Genomic DNA, 24283 nt, shown 5'->3' on the forward strand with positions numbered 1-24283 from the left:
AGCGGCACTATTTCAATGCAGCGGCGAGCCAACTGCAATTCATATTTAGAATTCCTTTGAGGGCCAAAAAAAAGGAGTTTGATGTCCCTGGTATAGAAGTAGGGAATACCCAGTTCAAACAACACTTGTATGCAGATGGCATGTTTCTTACACTAACTCAACCACTTAAATCCCTTCCTAACCTCAGATGTCTAGACCAGTTCTAAACACCTGCAGCCCTCTCTCAGGTTCAGGCGATTTTTTTTTTTTTATTGCCTCCTCGACAATAACATACCTTGGGGTCAAAATTTCCAGGAACTACAAGTCACTATAGGCCACCAATTACTACCACTGATTCAATCTTTGTTTTCAATCCTGGTCAGACCTCCCACTTTCCTGGTTCGGACGTATTGCAGCAGTTAAAATGACCGGGCTCCCCAAACTGCTGTATTACTTCTGCACCCCTCTAGTGACAGTCCCCCTGGCTGTACTGCACAACCTACAAGACAAAGTAGACGCTTTAATATGGCGTGGGACCAGGCCTAGAGTTTCTAGGGGATCTATGTACACCCACAGGCAGTCGGAGCGGTTGGCGGTCCCAGCCTCCTGGAAATACTTTGCGATGGCGCAAATTAGCCAATTGACAGCTCTTCATAACGTTAATGAAAGGCCCTTGTGGGTCTCCCTGGACATGACAACCTGTGCATCTCTATCAATATCAGCACTGCTATGGCTCCCAACCCCCTCACTTTGTCCTAAAACTCCATGCCCTCTCGTGAAACACTGTCTAAGGGTATGGGACACATATAAAATCCTTTGCACATTTATTGTCTCCTTGGTCCCCCTTGAGGCCCCTCCTTCACAATCCTCAATTCCCGTCCAGCTGTATGGGTCCCTTGGCATTTCACTGGTGGACAGTGAATGACTTTGAATCTGTTTACCATCCCTTATCTTTCCCAACTCAGGGAGCACTTCCACTACATGCAGCTCCATCACTGGATAGCTCTCTCAATAAGGGGAGTGCGCTGCCCCAATATAATTGCCTCCTTCAAATCTGCCTACAGGCACCCTTGTCACCAGGCCTTTATTTCCATGTTATACAGCCAGCTCATATGCTTCCCATCCCCACGGACCATATCCTATGTGTGCATGTGGGAATCAGATCGGGATCGCTCTATATCAGATGAGAATTGGAAAGATATTTGTATGTCTGTCTCCTCATGCTCCATCAATGTAACAGCCACTGAATTTGTATATAAAGTGTTGCTCAGCTGGTATTTTACCCCTTCCCGGGATATGCTTCCCATGTGGTGATCCTGCCCTAAACTTTCTGCTTTCTGGATCTATATATTGGCTGATAGAAGCTCTGACACAAAAGGTGCTACAGCCTGACCCATGGCAGGGCTATACTGCATCTCACAAATATGACCTTTTGTCACCCCCAGCAGTAGGTGATCAACTTTGTGTTCATGTTGGCTAAACAGGTGATGGCAAAAGCCTAGAGAAATATATTGAACTATATATAGAAACTAGACAATATATTGGTCTATGAGAAGTTGACCAATATCCTTTCTGATACTCTTGATCGATTTATGGCAATCTGGGAACCATGGATTACATATCACCATCCTGGCCTTTTGCCAGAGGCACTGATTAGACTGTGAGTGAATACCCTGGCGTGGCCTGTGTGCCCCGAGTTCCAATTGCCTCTCATCTCTCTCTCCTCTGTATATGTCCCCCTTCTTACCATACCTCTTTCCCCCCTCTAATGTCTGTCTGTCCCCCATGTCATTGTTGACTTAGAGATACAAGGTCTGACTTGCCTTACCCTAGACTTAGTCCCATGTCAATAATGCTGTAACACTGGAAATAACATCATCTCTCCTACTCAGGACTGCTTCATGATCTGGATGAATGCTCCTCCACTTCGACCTATTGATGTATTTGCCTCACTTTGTTATTGAATGGCTGTTAAAATCAATAAAGACTATTGTTTAGGAAATTTAAAAAAAACTCTGTCCAAGAGAGTGTGTTTGAAGCTAATCTTGCACAGTATTCAGTGCCAGCCCCTTAAGTTGGTACACATCAAATAAATAATGAATAAAAAAGCAGTGGGTTCTTTTGGCACACGTATGCAGTATATTCAAAAGTCTTGGCATCATGGAATACAGAAGTATCTTTGCATTCACATGTAATGTACCAAAGAACTCCTCACAATCATGAGTAGGAATTGTTTATTAACCACTTTATCATGGGTAAATCCACCTTTACTTTACAGGGAATATCCCCAATTTCTGGGCAAACGGATGCCAACCCCCATTCATTCAATTTCATTTCTCTCCATCCTCTGCTCACTTTTTTCCTCACTGTAAACTAACTCATTCATAACTCAAAAAGTTAACGTGACTGTAAAAAAACAAAAGCAAATCTGAAATCGGCAAGAAAAACTTTTAGAAGTGTACTGTGATTATCATTGATTACAAAAAATGTTTTTGTATGCCTTGTGTTAATTATACCTATCTTGAGGACCCACTACTAGAAAAATGGTTTGCAAATTGCCCTTGTTTTTAAACATTGGGTATGCATTGTAATTCTACACTATACTGATAATTAATTTCACATGCTATTGTGATTGTATATTAATAATATATGTATGTCATTATTATAGTTAAAATATCATGTTCCAGTCTCAATTATTTTGAGGAAGCAGATTCTGCAAAACATATTGAAAAATGAGAAAGGATGAGACAATCATGTACAGTGAGGGAATGAAGTATTTGATCTCCTGCTGATTTTTTACATTTGTTCTCTGACAAAGAAATGACCAGTCTATAATTGTAATGGTAGGTGTGAGAGACAGAATAACAACAAAAGAACCCTCAAAAACCCAGTGCTCAAAAGTCAGAGCTTGATGTACATTGTAATGAGTGAAATAAGTATTTGATCCCCTATCAACCAGTCTGGAGACTAGCTAGGCCACTCCAGGACCTTCATGTGCTTCTTCTTGAGCCACCCCTTTAATGCCTTGGTCGGGTGTTTTGGGTCATTGTCATGCTGGAATACCCATCCACGACCCATTTTCAATCCCCTGGCTGAGGGAAGGAGGTGCTCACACAAGATTTGACAGTACATGGCCCCGTTCATTGTCCCTTTGATGCGGTGAAGGTGTCCTGTCCCCTTTCCAGAAAAACACCCCCAAAACATAATGTGTCCACCTCCATGTTTGCCAGTGGGGATGGTGTTCTTGGGGTCATAGGCAGCATTCCTCCTCCTCCAAACACGGCGTGTTGAGTTGATGCCAAAGAGCTCAATTTTGGTCTCATCTGACCACAACACTTTCTCCCAGTTCTCCTCTAGATCATTCAGATGTTCATTGGCAAACTGCAGATGGGCCTGTACATGTGCTGTCTTGAGCAGGGGGACCTTGCAGGCTCTGCAAGATTTCAGACCTTCACGGCGCAGTGTGTTACCAATTGTTTTCCTGGTGACTATGGTCCCAGCTGCCTGAGATCATTGACATTACCCCCGTGTAATTCTGGGCTGCTTCTTCACTGTTCTCATGATCAGTGCAACTCCACGAGGGGAGATTTTTCATGGAGCCCCAGACTCAGGGAGATTGACAGTTATTTTGTGTTTCTTCCATTTGCAAATTATCGCGCCAACTGTTGTCAAATTCTCACTAAGCTGCTTGGCAATAGTCTTGTACATTACAATTATAGACTGGTCATTTCTTTGTCAGAGGGCAACCGTACAAAACCAGAAGGGGATCAAATATTTATTTCCCTCACTGTATACAATAATCTTTGAATAGAAATATTTTAGGATATTTAATAAATGATGTTTTTATTAATTTACAATGGAGGTGTGATTCAAATTTGTATTATATAGGAAGGCACCTTTACAGTCCATTGTCTTCCTTTTTGAGAGGGGTCATTATATAATTTGGATGTGGAGCCATATGTTGATACTCCCTTATTAGTTATATTTGAGATCTTCTTAAGGGTCATAGCATTGCACAAGGGGCTACCTGCGTCTTAAGGAAAGAAGGGTTAACGGATTTACAGTTAAGGTTTTTCTATCTTTCCGCTAAATCATCTGTAGGTTAAGAGTTCTGCATAAAATAAAAGAATATGTTTATATTTAAGTATTGTGGCAGACACAGGGAGAAAGTGTCTGGTAAAGTGGCAGATAGGGTGTTCATATGTTCCAGATTTCTTTACTCTGCACTGCCATTTTAAAAATCCACTCCAGGATTTGGTGTTCTCCCTGTGGTAAGTGATCATTCAACTCTATCCTGCTCCGAAAACCACATGTCTGTTGTGGACTAAGGAAAGAAAAAAGGTATTGTGTTGCTGTAAAGTTTGGTATCCTGTGTTTTGGACAAACATTAGGTTTGCTCCCAGTAGAGATGATTTCTCCAGTTGCCCATCTAGTGGCAAGGTTTTCTTTGTTTATGATTTAATTTTGCTACTTTTGTGTATATATTGTAAATAGTGTAAATGGCCTATACAGCACAAAATTTTTGTGTGAAGCACTAAATTACTCATGTTGGTTTCTTTTGCAAAAAGAGTTATGCTGTAGCACTGAGAACTGATGCAATATGATGGAGTGTCCTTTGGACACTTTGAGCTTTCCTCCCCGCCATACATCAGCTATCTTCCTGCTGCTGTGTGGAATGTTAATCTATTCCTGCCACCAGTCTATAGTCACATTTCTGGTCTCTGCCCATATGACCCTACCCTGCTTACCAACTGTCTGGGTCATATGAGTCCCTTGCCTTTTATTCTGAGTCTATATCAGTTTAATTTTCCAGAGGTTGTTAGAGATACTTTGAGTAATGAACAATTTATGCTTCATGGTCAGTTTAACTGATGCAAATGATCTTTGTGGCTATTCGAAAGGAAGGGTGACATTCTCCCCACTGGCCTACATTGTTAGAGGCATCTTTCCTTCTAACCAACAAGCTAATGTACCGTGAGCTGTGAATATAGTTATTTGGGATTCCTTAAGACCTGATAGTTATTTTAAGGGTTCCCTTATGTAAAAAGAGTTGGTAAACACTTGTCTATATAGTGTCTAATAATCCTATATAAGAAATTGACAGTCCCGCTGTCTGGGGTGTTTTCTAGTCAATTATGCTTATGGATTTTGGGCCTGGAATATTGTTACCCTTTGCTTCTAGCTCCTATCCTGTCATTGAAGTGCTCCTTAGCGTCATTGAGTGTGACTATGGTTTAAGGTTTTACTACAGCCAGTCAAGACATAATAATTTAAATCATTCAGTTTTTTCAGATTTAGCACAGGGGCCACAAATGTGCTTTTTCTCATGCAGACATATTAAGCTATAATTGATGCAATGTGCAGCCTTTAGAAACCACATAGTATCTCAGGGCTACAAACAAGTATTTTTCTCTGATTTCCCACCTCTACATCTCACCTGACATTTTCTGGATATGTGTAAATATATTCCACCTTTTCCCACTGCCTGCCTCTTTCCAGTTAGAGAATATGAAAATAAGCACTCCCTGAGGTAAAGAGTCATGTGATCTTCCTAATGAAGCTGCTGCTGTTTTAAACCATTGTATGCATCCAATAAACATAAGTACTAATGTAATGTAGTTGTATTTAAATGTCTTGTAGTTCCTAATATACATCCACCCTATTACAATATCTATTCCAGTTTAGATCTCCTAATGTTCTTAGTTTTTTTGTTCATGTCCCAAAGGTTAGAGACATCCTTTTATGGACAAAAAAAAAAGTTTTTTTCTATTCCATGTAATGTTCCACTCCTCTGTACCCAACTGTGCTTATGAATATGTTGTTGTTTCTAATTTGCAACAAACTCAGGATTGGTAGTGGTATACCACCTAGGTTTAAAACTTCCTGTGTTCTCATGGGAGAAAATATTAGTTTTTTAAATCCTCTTTTTTTTTTTTTTTAGTCTGTGAAGCAGAACTAAGGAAGCTGCGCAAAATGAACATGGAGTTTGAAGAGCAGAATGCTGTCCTACAGCGCCACACTGAAAGCATGAATATTGCCAAAGAAAGACTTGAACAGGAGTTGGTGCAGGAAGAAAAGCAAACCATAGCCCTTCAGCAGCAGCTACAAATGATCCGACAGATTTTGCTTGCAAGTTTTGCCTCACTTCCAATTCCAGGTTAGCTCGAGGCTTTCTTTTGTTTAATTCTAAAAGCTTACATTGTTTAGGTTGTTATTTATACTAAGATAGGATCACTTCAACTAATAATATGCAGTAATTTTAAAAGTATGATGCCTATAAAAAGTAATCCACCTTGGAAGTTTTTATGGTATTTGCCACTATTTTACGCTGCCAAAACTGTATAAAGCTCCATGACTCTATATATTAAATTTTCAATTTCTTTGCAATATGGAATGGAAAAGATTTTGTCTCAGTTACTTTTTTTTTTTTTTTTAAATTGTAGTTTTTATTATTTTGAAGTAAAACATTAGGAAAAAAAGTGAAAGAAAAGAAGGGATTCTTTTCACCAAAGCAGAGATCGATATGCATTGAACAAAATATTGTGCGCCTAGCCTAGAAATTATACATATATAATCAATAGAGATAGTGGAGATAGGCTTTTACAGGCACATATCAACTGTATAAAAGAAACAAATTTATTCAATACTTATAAATTTAGCTAAAAACTACTTTTACTGCCCTAATTTACTTGGTGTATGTTGAAGGTAAGTTTCTAAAATACTCAGAGAATGACAGTGGTTGAGATACCCAAGGTGTACTACATGTAGACCTGACTGGAAAATGTTAGTATTCTAGGTAAAAAGGAGGGTAAGTATTATTAGTTAACTCAGCATTGATAATTGCTTAGTATATTTAATACATAAACTAGAGTGTCTTACTTCCAAACTAAATGTTTAGTCCCTAAAATTCTTGAAAACGGTGGAGAATGGTTTATAAGAGCGCCAGAGTGATTTTTGTGGTGGGAATTATCCAATACGAATGTATTACAAACTGTCATGAAATAAATATTATTAAACCCAAAATATTTAAGGGAATTTCCGAATACTCAACTAACAATTTTATTTGTAGGTAAACCCCTTATACTTACTACACCCTTAGTTTATCAAATGGAAGTATGATACTCAGTGGGATGCCTTGTGTATCTCAACCACTGTCATTCTCTGAGTATTTTGAAAACGTACCTTCAGCATACACCAAGTAAGTTACCCTACACTTCCCTTTATCTCTTTCCTTCTCCTTTGCAATGGCATTGATATTGGTGTGATTATACATATCCATTTTCTACAATCAATATGCTAAACCTTGGATTATGATGTATCATATACTTATCATTTTTTACTTAATTTTCAACAATGTTGTTTTGTCTCTAAGATCATATCATAACTGTATGTTCATATTAATATTTATCTTAAGTCATTGGTTTCCAAAATCCCCCGAGGAAGCCCTTAGAGGCGAAACATGTCGGGTACCGAGACTCTTTTTGCTGACCATTTATTTAATGACTCTTTCTCAGTTTGATACTAATATTCAGCATAGTAGGACTGTGTTAACTAGGTTTTAGCACAGTAGAACGGTTTAGTTTTTAGTTACCTTTATAAGTATTGAATAAATACATTTCTTTCTTTTATACAGTTGATACGTGCCTGTAAAAGCCTATTTCTACTCTATTGATTCTACATTAGAAAAAAAGGGAGGGGCAAGGTTGGGAATCATACAGAAAGAAAATAAGAGGTGGGGAGGGAATAGCATTGTACATAGTCAAGTATGAGGGGTGAGAAAATATAACGATGGATCAAATCTTCAAATGAGATATGAACTTAGTAGTGTATCAAAAGCTTAATACTCTCATGAGGGGACAAAAGAACAGGAATTCCCGAACTTAACTGTTTTATATATCAATTTTAGAGACAGACATTTCCAAACTGTCAAAGTTGGTATGTAAAAACAAGGGGGTACAAAAAGGGGAAAGGAAATCCACAATAAAGTTCAGAGTCTTAAGCCAACACATGTGAATATTAAACATCCCAAGCTTCCCATGTACACTCAAATCTCCGTATCTGATTTTTAAGTAAGGCTGTAAGGTATTCCATGAGACGAACATCTTGAATTTGTTTAAAAAGATCATCCATGGAGGTAGGTTTCCATCTTGAGGAAATAAGCGTATGAGCAGCCACTAAAATATGTGAAACCAATTTATTTAAACATTTAGGAAATTTATAAATCGGAAGGCCAAGCAAGTGTGTGACTATATCTAGCGGAATGTGTTGATGGGAGATCCTGAAGTAATTGATTCACCTGGTGTCAGTAGACCTGAATAGGGGGACAGTGCCAATAAATATGTTCCAATGGTGGGGTTAATAGTTGGAAAAAGTTGGTGAAGGATCACTGGGGTATGGTACCAATGAAATATAATTTTGTACAAGTTCTCTTCATAAATGGTGCACATAAAACGTTTATGAGCAGCACCCCAAATTTCCTCCCAGGTCTCAAGATTCAGTTCCCTTCCCAGAATCCTCTCCCAGGTCAACATGTACAAAAATTTGTCCATTGGCTGATGATTGCCACTATGCAACAATTTATAGATCCATGAGATCAGACCCTTGAAATATAGGCCTTCACCACCCAACCTCTCAAACGGCGTAAGGCTAAGGAACCTGGAAGAGGAGCACAGTGAGGTTGTCTAATGGGGCATCTGCAGGTATGCATAAAATAAAGTATGAGGTAACTCATACTTCTCCCTGAGTTCCGAGAATGATAATATTCTGTGATCCACTGGTTGTAATATATGCCGGAGGTGAAACAGCGCTCTTTCCTTTCAGGGCCCCGACATACCCAAAGAAAGGCTATCTGGGATTTGAGGTGTCAGAATGAAGGCTTTTGAGCTGACATTAAATTTAGTGTGGCATGATCTCAAGATCTGTCTATTGAAAGCAAGTAATTGGACGATAAGGGGACAAAGGAGCTCCACAACATAAAGTTAGGGTGGGTTGGGGTAATCCAGAGTTCCTTTATTTCCCTCCAGACATTATAAGCATGGAGGGATGACCAAGATGACAAACACTTCAAATGTGCAGCCAGGTAATACTTACATAGGTCCCCAGTCCCCCAGTCTCTTTAGAAATACAAACTACTTGTTGGGCCAAACTATGTCTTTTGTAAGCCCAAATGAAATGAAAACTGAAAATCCATTTGGAGCTTCTTTATAAAGTATGAGTGGGTACAGTAACTGGAAGGGTTTCAGATAGGTAAAGTAGCTTTGGGAGAAGCATCATTTTTACAGACACTATTCGTCTGAACAGGGAAAGTGGATGAGATTTCCAATTTTGGAGTGAGACTCGGAGTTCCCTAATCACTTGGAGGGAAATTCTCTCTAAAAATTGGCATTGAGGCATGAGGTGATGAGGTGATCTGCACTACCAAGTACCATAGGGAGTTCCCAGCCCAACTAAAGGGATATCTCTCCTGAAGGAAAGTGTATACCAATGATGGTATAAATAAGGGGAGGGCCTCAGTTTTCAGGGAATTAATCTTATACCCAGAAACTTCTCCAAATTTCTGTAGCTCCCTCCATAGCTTGGGAAGTGTGACAAGAGGATTCGTTAAGGTGATAAGGATGTCATCTGCATATAGCGAGATCTTAAATGGGCGTCCCTTGACTTGTACCCTCTCTATATATCTCTTATAATAATATAGCTGATGGGTGCGTGTCATGATCCAGCTTACTTTTCGCAAATCTAAAGCTCCCAACTTAGATCGGTGGGACACCACTTTACGAAGAAGGCGAGTGGAAGGTGAGTTAAGTAGCTTCTGTTCAGCGGCTCGTAAAGATCTTAACGTAAGGGAGTAAGGCGAGTATTTAATGCTATACAGTGGCCCCGAATAGGAGATTTGTGGGCTTCCCACAGGGTTGACATATGTTCTACTGACCCTTCAGTTTCCTCAAAGTAATTATGTAGAGCTGTAGAAATGCTTAGTTTGGTGCCTTCCTGTCTAAGAAGGAAGTTGTTTAGCCTCCAATGGCAAAGTCTGGTCTTAGGTTGGGACAAAACAACGTCAAAGGTGACTGGGACATGATCCAACCAGGTTATTGGATAACCCTCAGAAGCAACACTATTGCATACATACTAATAGGAGATTACCAAGGAGGTAGTTTAATCAAGTATGAGTGTGGTGTGGGGTTAAATAGAATAAGAATTGTTTAGCAAAAGGATGATGTATCCTCCACATGTCATATAGGCAGGAGCATCTAATCTGGTGGAATGTGTGGAAGTGATGAACCACCGAGGAGGTTGGGGGGGGGGGGGGGGGGGGGGGGGGGTGCATCGGGGGGGGGGGGCGTTAGATATATGTCAGGAAGAGATTTGGCGGGGGGGGGGGGGGGGGGGTGGAGGTGGAACAGCGGTCATATGTGGGTGAAAAAAAACATCAACCCCCCCTCTATAAGGTAAGTATGTTCAAATTCTTAGTTTGGGTCCTATTGGGAGCATACAAATTACAGAAGGTAATTGAGATACCTCGATGCGTGCCGTGCAATATTAGGTATCTGCCCTCTGGGTCTCCTGTTGATTTGATGAGGGTAAATTGAAAAGTTTTAATAAATAGAATTGCTACACCCGCTTTTTTCCTATTGGGAGAGTTTGCCATGCTGGATATAATCTGAAACCAAAAAGTAAAGGTGGTCAAAATGTTTTTTTTTTTTTGCAGAAAAATTACGTCTGTGCAAGATACTTAAACCTCCCTAAGGGCTAGTTTTCTTTTGGTATTGGAGTTTAAGCCCTTAATATTAAGGGACAGTATTCTAGACTTCACAATGAAAGTTGGGAGACTAGTATAGCTGTGTACCATAAAGGCAGGTGGACTGCGTACCTTAGTAAAGTGTAAAGCTGGGGCTATCAAAAGGATGCTAAGCTGGGGTTGACCTAACCATCCAAACCTAATAACCCCACAGGGGCCCAGATATGCAAAGTGGAATGGGTGGGACTTCCCAAACAGGAAAAACCCAAAGGCAACGGGAAGAAAGGAAAAGGTTAAAAAAAACAATAATAGGAGGAAAAAAACACAAATGACTATGGTGAGGTCGCCCTCTGGCAGCCAAGGAAGCCTAGCCACTCATCGGTCCCCAATAATCAAGAAGAGCACAGAAAACCTAATTAGGAAATTAGTGGAGAGGTCTGCCCCAGGGGTTAGGTAACCCGGGAGCCCCTAAAGGGCACCATCGGAACTCAGTAGGAGCAATCTTGTCTGTCCCGGCAACACGGGCCAGAAACATAACAGTAACCCAGCAAACATAGGTAAATTGTAAACATAATATTTCCAGTATATGAAAGGAAGGCTCAGAGGCAAACTATAAACAATATTAGTTGCAGGGTGAGTGAGGTCGAGCGTGGAGGATACAGCTAAACACATATCAAGGTAAGTAATCCTCCTTCACTTAACCCCAGTCCCCACAACAGTTGAATAGCTATACAGTAATCCAGAGGCATAAAATGTCCAGAATATACCGGACAGAATAGGGATATCTTTAATTTTTGTCCCGGCTCACCTGATCCAATAGAGAGGTGGAATGACCAGATCCAGGTCTTGATCTCTTCCTTGGGGCAACAGTTTGCCAACTAGGAGGTTTCGGGAGTGGACAGGCCTCTGTTTCCCAGCCCAGAAGTCAGGGACGGTCGATTCCTAAGTCCTAACAAAAAGCAGGGAGGTTCTCCTTCTCCTCCTTCAGCTCATAATCCGCCAAACAGCAGATGACATCTTTTGGTCTTGAGTTATTATTTGGCAGTCGCAATGCACAATGTACTCGTTGGAATTTGATTGGTTGGGAAGAGGGGCATCCTACAATGTTATTGAATATAGCTTTCAGAACTGGTTTGAGATCCGCAGCTTGAGTAGCCTCAGATAGGCCAGGAACCCAAATATTATGCCTCTAAATAGCGCTATAGGTCTCCAGACTTGGTGTCGTATTTACGCGATTTGTGGTCAAGCTGGTCTATGTCCCCTTTAACTTGTTGTATTTCCTCATTAAGGGCCTCCACTCTCCCTGCCAAGGACTGGAGATCATTGCGCGAGGCTCAAATTTCTGATTTACAGGTGGTTTGTACCTCCGATATAAAACGTTTGGAAATCTGCTTTGGTGGGGAAACTTTGTAAATAATTCCCCCAATACAACTGGAAACCCAAATCTGGCGGCAGAGGATGAGCTGTATTATGTGGTGTAGGTAAAGGAGAAGGACCTGGGGCCCCCTGCTCTCCCACACCGGAGACACATGGAGCATCCATAGATCCCCAAACAGATGGATCTTGCATCACTGTATGGGTTGAGCGAGCACAACCCTTTGTGTGACAGAAATTCAGCAGAACAGGGTTAGCCGCAGCAGCACACACCTGTGAATCTGGGTCTAGGGAGCGTGGTAAGGTGGAGAATGGCTGTAGGAAGAAGGAGAGGCCTCAGAAGGGGAGGAAAGACCCTCTGGCGTGCTGTAATCACCACAACCTTCTATCAAGGGAGAAGCAGGAGGGGTGAATATCCATGCCGTATGATGTATTCCCAGGGACACAGATCTAAATGGAGACTGCGCCGTCTGGGTCCATCATGGTTGCCTGTGAGGAGGTCGCTGGAGAAGAATCCCAGATATAGTCCCAGATTGAGGTTTGGGAAGATCCGGAGCAGTGCGCCCAGGTGGAAGGAGTCTTCATAGCTTCAGGCCTCAGCTTTACCCACGTCTGCCAGGTGAGATTGCTCAGAAATTCGTCCGATAATGCCAGCACGGAACGAAGAGAATGCTTTAAGCCGCCATCTTTCAAGCCCGCAAAGCCACGCCCCCGTTTCAGTTACTTTTGAACTCAAAAATAAGCTTTTATAATTTAACCCAAGAAAAGTAAAACAATTTGGTTTTCCTATTTCACAGTAAAACAATAATTTATTTTAAGATTATTAGGAGTAACCAATATCCACTGTGTTGGCATATTTATGAGCTAGAAGAGTTTTCTGTTCACTATTTGCAAATTCTCTGGCCAAAATTGTTTTAATCATAAGGTGTTTTGTGCTCATGTAACAACAAAAAAATAAGCATTGTCAGTACACTGCAAGGACAGGGCCAGTGTAGAAAATCAATCACATGGCACGTTTTACATATTGTACATTACATGCCCTCTTAAATCAGCAATTATAGGTTTATATCAGGGAAAGTTGCTTTTCTTGAAGCTTTTTTCTGAATCTATATCAAAGTCGAAATTAGTTGCATTAATAAATATTTTAACTACATGTATGCATTATGTGACACATTAAGGATTATCATTTCTTATTCACAGAATCCTCGACTGGCTTAGAGCACCATACATACATTAACGAAACTTCGGAAATACATATTCTCGAGTGCTCACGATACAATTTTCTATCTATTATCAATGTATTTTAATCAATTGATCAATGTATTTTAATAATGAAACAATAAACTCTCTTTATAAAACAAGGAATTCGACAGTTTCTCAAACATTCCCTGATGAGAATCAATTAATGGAATTGAAACACAGACCTGAAACACATAGACCTGGTGAAAGATTGCCACAAGGGAATGTTTAAGGGAATGTCTGATTGACTGTTTTAATAAATGAGCCCAAAAGGGTTGATGTAGCAGGTCATTTTCCATATTCATACCTGGTTAAACATTTTTCTTACAGTCAACTGTGACTAGTAGATATTTTAGATCCTTATTGGTTGTTTTAAAAAGTGGTTCAAATATTCATTGTTTTTCCTTTTTTATGTTGACTTATTGCAAGCAAATTTTAATGTTACTTGGGATTAGGATACATTTTGATACTTTAGCAATGAGACTGTGCACCAAATTGTGAGCTTGATTTTGATGCTTTTTTACCACACCTAAAGGATATTTTGCACAGTGTTTACATGATAAATGAACTGACAAGAGAGGAACTCAAATATTGAAATACTGCTGCTGCTACACAGTTTTTATGTAGACTTTTCTTTTTATGTCCCTGCTACAGCTTGTACATATTTGCTCTGCTGGCAGCGACAAAGACACAGCAAACAAGAGATGAAGGGCATGTGCCTTTAGTGCATGAGCACCCCTCTGCCTGCTTCAACATCAATAAGCATTGTATAGGAAGACCAGGAGGTTGTTTAATAATGTGGACTTTTCAACATGATTTACTATTGTAATAAAACAAAATTGATAAAAAGTTCTTCATCTTTCTCACCTTAGCTAGTTTGATTGACACCCTGCTCCCAGGATGCAGTAGACTTAAGCCTTCTAATGCCAGATCACACTCACAAGTGAAATTTGGCCAGTGGTGTTATATTATATGGGAACCAGCAGCTGAAAAAAAGGCAGCCAGCCCCTGATAATGTTGGGAAGGAAGATAGCAGGACAGAATATACAGTGAAGCACCAGAACAGCATAAATCAAGTATAGGCAATTCTCTGAGAATGAAGTATGTTTAATAAAGATTTTTTCCTTTTAAACAGTATATGAACGTACAAATTTGAAAAAAGGGCATGTGGCTTGGCCAATGGACAGATAGGCTCCCACTACAGCTCCTGAAGGCACTCCAGAACCCATCAGCACTTCTCTTACTGTGTGGACCATGGGAAAGAGGAGCACCCAAGAGCCTGCAGATCCCTCAGGAGGCATGCGATCATGAGGCCTGTGTCCAAGGTGGTGCTGGGGCACCAGCACACATGCATGCCCCACTAGAAGCACAGCTGCAGGATTCATCACAAACGATCACCATTCTCTGCACCATCTTAAGCACAACACAGATGCCTCCCCACCGCTCTGGGTGACCTGGCACCACCAGCTGCCGCCCTCTGCACTCCCCCCTCCTTCTCAGCCCTGACAGGCTCACTCAAAGGGACACGAAGGCTCTTCAAGCTCACACATATACTCCAGGAAATACTCCATATTATGTAGGCTTCAAAATGTGCCTGTAAGACACTTTCTGGACTGAAATTGCAACATTAAAAGCATGACATGACACACTGCATAGAGGTAGCAGAAAAGGCTACTGAGGATCTCTAGATCCATGTCACCAAGCACACTGCGGTACTCAATAAGAACTCGGAGATTCTTCATCAGCTTATCTCCCACCAGGATGATTTAGAGAATAGGAGGAGATACAATAACATTTGCCTGACAGGCATTCCTGAAAAGGGGTAAACCAAAGATCTCTGTGTAGCTGTGATAGCTATCCTTAATGCCCTGCCTTTCAAACCTAAAGAGTCGCCCATTGACATAGATAACATACACAGGGCCTTGGGATCTAAATTCTCTGACCTGTGGCACCTTCGTGATGTGATCTATTGCCTGCACCCCTACCGCATTAAGGAAGAAGTCATTATGGTAGCCCACGACCAAGGCATTGTTTTCAATGACACCCATTATTATTTGCTTTAAGATCTCTCCCGCCATACTCTGGCTCTCAGCAGGTCACTGAAATTTTTACTAGATACTCATCACACCCAAAAACATCATCATCACCTACAGCACACGATTGATGAGGATTTCTGGTCCAGCTCATGGCTTTCAAGAATGGGTGCTCAATGATGTTTAAGGCCTTGGTAGACATGCCACCCTTCATTGATGTCTTTGACTTAGTAGGTATCTCACTGCTGGACTGCCAGACTACCTTGGACCAACTGGACCAACCCCCTGAGGACTCTTGGAATCTCACTACTAGGAAACTCCCACGCACTAGGGGCTCAGCACCTCCGAAATCTACACCCTGACAGATCCACCTGAAATAGGCTGCCTCGTGCAGCTCTTTCTCAGGTGGATTAAATGTTTTTGTGGCCTGTGGTAATGTTACGTGAACCTTCGCTACTGGTGCATGGTCTCTTTTGATATTTCCTTTTGTTTATATGTAATATGTTTGTTACCTTCTATAGGTCTCATAGGTATCAGTATTGTTTGCTTTTGGACCAATCAGCCTTCATCCTATACCAGCATACCTCCCTGTCCCTCAGGTTCTTTAGAACCTTGGTAGGGAAACATCTGCTGAGTGCAACTAGGGCCTGAATTCCACTACATTGGAAGTCCAATATTGAAAGCTTCTCTGTGGCCCAATGATCCTGTAATGTGAATGAGCTTATTCTCATGGTGGGTCTCACTGCTAGCGTCCATGAAACATCAAAAAACATTTGAGGACATTGAGTTTTAACTGGAAACAATTAATATATATTAGATACTTGCCTTGACCAAATGTATAATACTATGCATTGTGCCGTGCTCTATGCCCTGTAAAATGTAATTCTCGTTCAATGCTTAATGTGTTGTATTATGTTTGGCCCTTTTCTTTATGTTTGTTTATCTACATGAATCTACAAATAAGAAATAAACAAGAATCTACAAAAAAAGGTCAAGGTCTGATTTAAGCAGGAACATAGGTCTATGAATTGGGGGCTTAGTTTAGTTAGATCAGATAGCATATGGAAAGGGGCTTACCCTACTATCAGCCTGTTATACTGAGGCACTGATTTCTTTTCTGCTCTAGGTGTTGGTAATTAGTTCTGCATAAATACCATATATTTTATTTCATTTTTTTTTTTTATTTTATTTCCCGATACAGGCACAGAGGAGACTCCAACATTAGGAAATCTTGATGCATATATGGCTAAGCTACACAGTGTGATTGAACGTAATCCAGCTCAGCATGAAGAATTAGTTTTTCAGATAAAAGAGATTTTATCCAGGATTAATAGGTAAATTTTGACTGTTACAGAATACATTGTCTAAAAAAAATCTTACATTAATGAAGCAGTAAAGTAAATATAAAAAACAAATACACATGGAACCCATTTTGTGTTGTTGCTTTCTGCCTTGGAACAAACACTGCCCAAGCCTTGTCGGCGGTTAGTGATCATCTTCTCTTTCATAAATGATTTAAAAGATCAAAGTCACTAAAATATGTAATTACAGATTATATAAACACTGCCTAATCAAAGCTGTATAAATACATCTTGGCCAAATGATTTGCACACAAGAATGCAGTACCAGGTCTTTGTCAGTACGGGATCACTATGTATATAACATATACCTGTAATAGAAGAATCAATATTCTTTTTTTGTAGTGACATATGAGCTGGCTTCAGAAACCACAGCACTCAGCAAAAAAGCAAACAGGTTGCTTATCATCAGTCAGGTTGCTGGAAAGGTGCCTCTTCTATTAACCAGTATGCTTTACCATACAAAAGTAAACCTTTGCTGACAAGGTCACTTTAAGAAACCAGGAACTTAGGTCACTACTAGGAGACAGAGATGGTCAGTGAGATGCAGAAAATTTTACTTTATGAATTTAACATGCAAACTTCATGCAGATTGCACTGACTTGAAACCAGGCCAGTTTGCAGAGTTGCAGAATTTTACTAGCGTATTATTGTGATCAATTTCCATATGAATTGCATAGGTTGTATTTTTTCCTCTTTGATCTCCAATGACAAGTAAGACATGTGGACCCAAAAACACTTTTGCAATATACTGAGAGTAACTTTATGCAAAATGAGATCCCCTGACTCCCTAAAGAGAGGTGTGCTGTAAAATCCCAGAACCAGTGTAAAAGACACTGGACAGGTGATTCCAGTGTTGACGTTTATATTATTGTGACTCTTAACCTCCTGAGCGTTACACTGAGGTCTAGATTTCTGTACCAAAAGTGATCCACTGTTTTTCATGAAATTTTTTTTTTAAATTGTAGACCTGTAACTTACAGAAATATGTCCGAACAGGGGTTCTAGTAGATATTATGAATATAAAAAATGTTTGAAACACACAATCATTTAAAAAAAAAATTACTTTTAATAAAATTAAAGGAAAAACACAAAAATCAGCTTAAACATGACTACATAAACAAAACTTGAAGCCATGGCAGGGGGGGTCAGGCAGGTGGTGATGTCCAGGTCCAGGCAGAGATGTCAGAGTCCAAGCAGAGGTCAAAGCAGGCGGAGATGTCAGAGTCCAGGCAGAGGTCAGGGCAGGCGGCAGGCAGAGATGTCGGAGTCCAGGCAGAGGTCAAAGCAGGCAGCAAATGGTCAAAATTAGGCGAAGATCAGCAAAGGTAAGATAAGACACAGTGTTACACACTAGCCATCCAGGGAATAAGTGGCAATTTTTAAAACTTTGATTCTGTATTTATTGGGGTTTGTTTTGAATTATTTTGTATTGATTGGATACGGGAGTTTGTATCCAATCCAATACAAAATAAGAATTTGAATTTCCAAGTTATTTACTTTTATTTTATTTATTTTTTTATTTTTTTGTATTGGATTGGATACAGGAGCTTGTATCCAATCCAATACAAAATGACAGTTTGAATTTACCAATTACACACTTTGTATTTATTTGAATTATTTTGTATTGGATTGAATACAGGAGTTTGTATTGAATCCAATACAAAATGAATGAATGAGTTTCTATTTGAATTTCCCGCACACGCGCCGACGTCATCACGCACGCAGGGAGGAGCCGTCCGTTTTTTTTTTTCTCCGCCGGACGGCTTCTCCCTTCAGAGATCATCCGGCGCTGGAACGAGAAGGACGTGGGACAATCAGCGGGACCAGGCATCTTGTGTTCCACCAGCCGGGCAGCGGAACACAAGATGCCGGCCGGCATCTTACCGGTCCCGCTGGCACCCAACGCTGGAGAGGGAGATCGACGGACGACGCTGGACGGAGGATGACGCTGGAATACGAAAACGACGCTGGATGAGCACAGGGGGACCAGGTAAGTATGGATGGGAAAAATCTCGGGGTTAACCATCCTAGCCGTTTTTTTTTGCCCGAACGAAGGTCGGGCTTAACGGCTAGGTGGTTAAATGTTGCAAGCGCAATGATTAGGGCCACACTAGAGGACAGTGTCCACAGCAACAGGAGTGTATGCAGTGTTGTGCAATACAGTTTGCATTACTTGCTTTAAATTGCTTAAAGATAGTTTTCCGTGAACTATTTTTATATAAAACAACTGCCTTAGCTTTGCTTGAATTAGGAAGTATGGAGACTCTCAAGCAGGCCAGCGTGGTACTTGAAATAGCACCTATGGAGAAAACTATCCATACTGTGAACATATGAGGATGGTAATACACACCGACTGCTTCCTCGCTCAATGCCCACTATTTATGAAACATTAGTCACTAGGTAGAAGTCAAAATAAAAATTTAAATGGCTGCCAGAATACCTAATTTTGAGATGCCCCAAAATGTTATCACCACAACTTTTTAACTGCTAAAAGTAAATAATTATTGGTCATTTAGGGCTCTATTTGTAAAACAGAGAATCAGACATTCCCTCAAACATTTTCCAAGTCCATGTGTTTAAATGGCAGTAATAATTCCCACTATGGAATAGTTGAGCCCTTAGTGCAAACTGTTTTGTGTATTTTTGGTGGATTTAGATACTGTTCCTGAGCAACTAAAATAGATTCTGAATTCTTAATTTATTTTATTATTGCAACACTGCATGCATAAGCACTCACACCACATAATAAATAATATAGAACATTTTTTAAAACTTTATTTTCCTTTGCTGCTGCTAGTCACTGTGGTAAAAATAGCTATGTTTTATTGTGAAAACTGGATTTCTTCTCATTGAAAATGTCTTTTATTTACAGACTGCAGTCACTATTGTGTTGGTGCCCAGACTTAAGATATTAAAATATTTACATATCCTAACAAGCATTTAAATAGCTGAGATTGCTCAATTACAAGCGAAAGCACATAAATCCAAGCATTTTAAATTCTTTCTTGCAGTATTTTTCTTTCCTACTAACAACACTTTTTTATTTGTCTTTAACATGCCTTTAAACTTGCTTGGAAATATGATTCCAAGAGTTAAATCTCTCCAAAAACAGTGTGTGGTAGAGGAATTGCCAGTCCCTAATCACTACCAGTGGCTGTACTGTGTATGGGCTCACATTTTTTAGTAATAACTACAAAGATATTATGCCCAACAGCAGTTTCAAGGATTTTGGATGTCTACATCTATGTCTGTGTGGCTAACAGTGTTTTTTTAAGCAGCGTGTCATCTCATTACTAGAAAGTTTGCGCTCAAGGACGAGATTTTTTTTGTGCACAGTTTTCAAGAGGTTACAAAATAGAAAAATTCTGATACTACACAAAATTCCTTTGTAAGCTTTAGAAAATGTGGCCTTGCTTTTAAAACCACAAATATAGCACAACAAATAGGAAGGAGCAACGCCAGTCTCTGTTGCACTGGACTTGCTATAACGTTTTAGTCCTATGAACAAAGTCTTCAGATTTCTAACTTCTCCATAAACAAGCCAAAACAGTGCGGAGACAAAAAAAATGACTGTGGCAGGAAATGCTTTTTTTTTCATCTGACGTGTACAGCTCTTTCTCTGAACAGGATTGTACATTTGTACAGTGTAATAAGGAATTTTTTTCGTTTAATGTGGAAGTGTTTCCTGTTTGTTATTAGTAAATATCTGCAAAACTTCTTTTTGATTTTATGTCAATCTTTTTTTTTCTATTGATTGAATTACCTATTGTGTGTGTGTGTGTGTGTGTGTATATATACATACATAGGTTTTGCATGCATATTAATGTATCTTTATTTGTTTTGCAGTGAACATCTATAAGATCCATTTTCACCAATCAGCAAACTCCTCGAAACTTCACGTATTGGCTGCTCTGCAAGGCATTTAAGTAGATAATTTCACTTGTTAGACTCTAATGACAACAGTATAAAAAAATCAATTGTTTTGAACACAATGTATAAAAATGAAAATCAAAAATTTAAAATAGATAAACCTGTATATGAACATACAAAATGATTACTTGGGTAAAATTTAGAGGTAAACTTATAAGTTATTTCCCTCATTTCAACCTAGATTCTCCATAATTTTCCCTATTGTGACTGCTGTGCACATTTGGCCATTAGGTTGAAGAACCAGTCTATGGGCCTGATTTATTAAAGCTTCCCAAGGCTGGAGAGGATACACTTTCATCAGTAAAACTGGGTGATCCAGCAAACCTGGAATGGTTTTCTTCAAAGTTATTTGTTAGCCAATGTTTTCAACCATGGACCAGATGCATTCCAGGTTTGCTGGATCAGCCAGCTTCACTGATGAAAATGTATCCTCTCCGGACTTAGAGAGCTTTAATAAATCAGTTCTTTTGTTTTAATATGCAACACTGAAATGACAAATGTAAAGAGATTTGACTGTCTGTTAGTGAACTTTCAGGCAAAATGACAAGGAAGTGAATAATAAATACACCCCTTCGAGTTTTAGACGTTTTTCCTCACAAAAGCATAGTTTTGTTCATGTTATATATATGTGCTGTAAGTAGATTACAATTACACGTGTAAAATGTGACCGTTTGTGCCAAACCTCTGAATAAATACTATGGAATACTATGTTTATTAAAGTATTTGTTAAATCTGTAAAATTCTGGGATAATCTTTCAGTTTTCTTTTCAGTATTTTCCAGTCTACAGCATTCATTAAATCAGACCTTCCACTCCCTATTTTTTTTAAATGTTTCCTTAATTTTTACCTTCAAAATAAACATACATATTCAGCGGATCCAACATTGTTCACTTTTTATCTGTCATTATGTTGTCATCTGGTTCTGTGATTTTTCTTCTCTTTAGGATCAGTGCCTGATCTCACACGGCATGCTTTACATTGAAAGTTTCAGGGGCTGTTTCACACAAAGAAAAGCCCTGGCTATTGTGCTCACTCTGCACATGGGTAAGATTGAATGTCAGATCATTTCCCTGTTTGTTACGCCCCCGATGATCTGGTATTTGGTCTTATGAAGTGTTGCTTGAAATTTTTGTGAACCCTTTAAAATGTTCTATATTTGTATATGAAGCACCACTGTATGTGCATAGTGTGAGATTTGGTACTGGCTTTTCCTACATCTGTCAATCTTACACACCTTCATGAAAAACAGGAACAAGTTTGACACACAAAGAAAATATATATTTTTAAAAGTAGGTGGCATATAGTATAGATCACTTATCCTAAAGGTGATCAGACATAAAGGTTTATTGACCTGCATGGTTTTTGATTAGATACAGTATAAAAAAACATAAAATGAATATAACAAAGTAGAAGGCTTTGACAGTATAACTAATTTGAACAGATTGAAGTAGTCATACCATACTTAAGCAAGATATGATCTTTGACATGGCACGTCATTTAAACAATGCTCAGTTGGTACTAGAAGGCCCAAAATGTATGAGTTGCAAATTACCCAACCATTACACCACCACACGCCTAAACCATAATCCAAGCAGTTTTTCTGATAATCTTCTTTAGACAAGTTCAAATGAACTTCATCGGGTCATCTTGACAATGTGCGTTGAGTTGCTGCCATGTGATTGGTTGTTTAGATACTGAAATTGTGTGAACACACCATTGAACCAATGTACCTAATAAAGTGGCCGATGCTTGTATAGGAAGAACCATTGACATATGCTACTAAACACATTGGCCCTGATTTAATAAATGCTGGGGATACACGTTTATCAATGAAGCTGGGTAATCCAGCAAACCTGGAATCTATTTCTTCAAACCTATTTGCTAGCAAAAATTTTGAATCCTGGCCCAGATGCATTCCAGGTTTGCTGGATCACCCAGCTTCACTGATGAGAAGGTATCCTCTCCAGCTTTGGAAAGCTTTAATAAATCAGGCCAGTACACACATTTTTCTGTTTGCAACATAATTGAATCAGAATTTACCTAACAGATATTCTTAAGGCTATACTTAGGGTTTAAATATTAATAATATATCTTTATTTTATGTTCAGGTTACATAGATTGAAAAACAAAGTCCATCAAGCTCACATGCTAAGTAAATAAACATGGTAGAACAGAGCATATTACCGAAAAAAAACATTTATACATAGTTGATCCAAAGGCAATCCAATAGGGATAAAAAATTCCTTCTTGATCCTGTGAGGCAGTTGGATATTTCATGGATCACCAGTCTGTGCTGGTCTTCCTTTTAAACTTTAATACCCAGTTATATTTTTTGCTGGGATCAAATAAGCTGCCTTATTTGTCACATTCTAAGTAAGAACGTAGTGTCACTGTTTGGGGATTAGCATTCTGCACCCCAACATATCAGAAATATTTGCACCAGCACCTTCTCAGCTATACCTGAATACTAAACCCCTGCACTTCCATCGGATCCCATAGGATATAAATTCCCATTTACATGTATTTCTCCATTTTTCCCCCACACTTTACCCCCCGCTTTTTTTTTTACTCACAGCTACCTTTCCAAGGCATTTACAAATACATTGCGAAGACCAGGACCACACTCTCTCCACCTGTTTCTGTTTCTCAACCTGTTTCTTCCTCACCATGCCATTCTCAGTATTTCCATGGCACAAGAGTGTAGGATGTCTCCAATCTTCTTGTGCCATACTTTGACAAGAGCTTCAACTTTAACCCTGTTCACCATGCGCTATTGAACACGTGTATCACATCTGATGAATGTACTCCAATTGCAAAGCCCCACACTGTAATTTTAAAATTTCTATACTATGCGGACAAGAAATTCTCTCTGTCAAATATCCAAGATCTTTTAACGTCCATACCAAAAAATGTTGATTTTCCAAACTTTTTCTGCTGTAGTTACCCAACAGAAAAGAGCCTCCTTTCCAGCCTGTAAATTCCTGGTTGACCACAATGTTTTGTTTTGCTGTATCCAGCTAATTTGTGTGTTTTATGTTAATAGATCTCCCATGCTTTTCAAGAATCCTCTGACCCTGCCATATGAAGAATAGACATATATCCAGCAAGGTTGCTTTCTCACTGTTGTTCTGACTTGAATGCTCTGTTGTTTATGCAGTATCTCCCCTTCCACCAGCCAATAAGGTGATAGCCCTTGGCTATTTAGCTGACTTTTACACCGCTTAGTTTTCGTGCTACATGTCTCCACTACAGATGAGCCCCCTAGCTCTACTGAGCATTTCCTATTTACCTGCCTGTTAATTGAATGTTTCCCAGTACAACTCCTGTGTTTACCCATTGTAATGAAGTCTGTTGTTTCCCTATCTATTCCCGGGTGGTATTCCAGTGTTTCCTTTGTCTTTGATGACCCCTGTGTCACCAGTGCCTCTTTTGTCTTTGGCTTCCCATGTCTTTGGTTTGCTTTTATCTACTTTTCAGATTTTTTTTCCCATTTTCTCAGCAGAATATTTCCTTTAAGAATGTCAAGAGTGATCTCTTCAATAGTTAAAATCAAATCATTACTGGCGTTGCCCAAGATTGGATTTCTTTTTACAGGCTTCACTTTTAAAAGTCCTCACACGCGGAGTATCCTG

At 39.5% G+C, this 24283-nt stretch overlaps 1 protein-coding gene across 2 annotated transcripts in view; it reads left to right on the forward strand.

The window, feature by feature from the left end:
• Positions 1-21527, forward strand: part of HMG20B (high mobility group 20B) — an 87068-nt gene extending 65541 nt beyond the window's left edge. For both annotated transcript variants that reach the window (XM_072405067.1, XM_072405068.1), the window contains 3 exons: positions 5921-6136; positions 16562-16694; positions 20568-21527. In XM_072405067.1, coding sequence (XP_072261168.1) covers positions 5921-6136; positions 16562-16694; positions 20568-20580 — 362 coding nt within the window. In that variant the 3' untranslated portion in view covers positions 20581-21527. The remainder of the gene's footprint in view (positions 1-5920; positions 6137-16561; positions 16695-20567) is intronic.
• The last annotated feature ends 2756 nt before the right edge of the window (positions 21528-24283 follow it).

The sequence above is a fragment of the Pyxicephalus adspersus genome, chromosome 3 (genome assembly GCF_032062135.1).
Source record: "Pyxicephalus adspersus chromosome 3, UCB_Pads_2.0, whole genome shotgun sequence".
Lineage (NCBI taxonomy): Eukaryota > Metazoa > Chordata > Amphibia > Anura > Pyxicephalidae > Pyxicephalus > Pyxicephalus adspersus.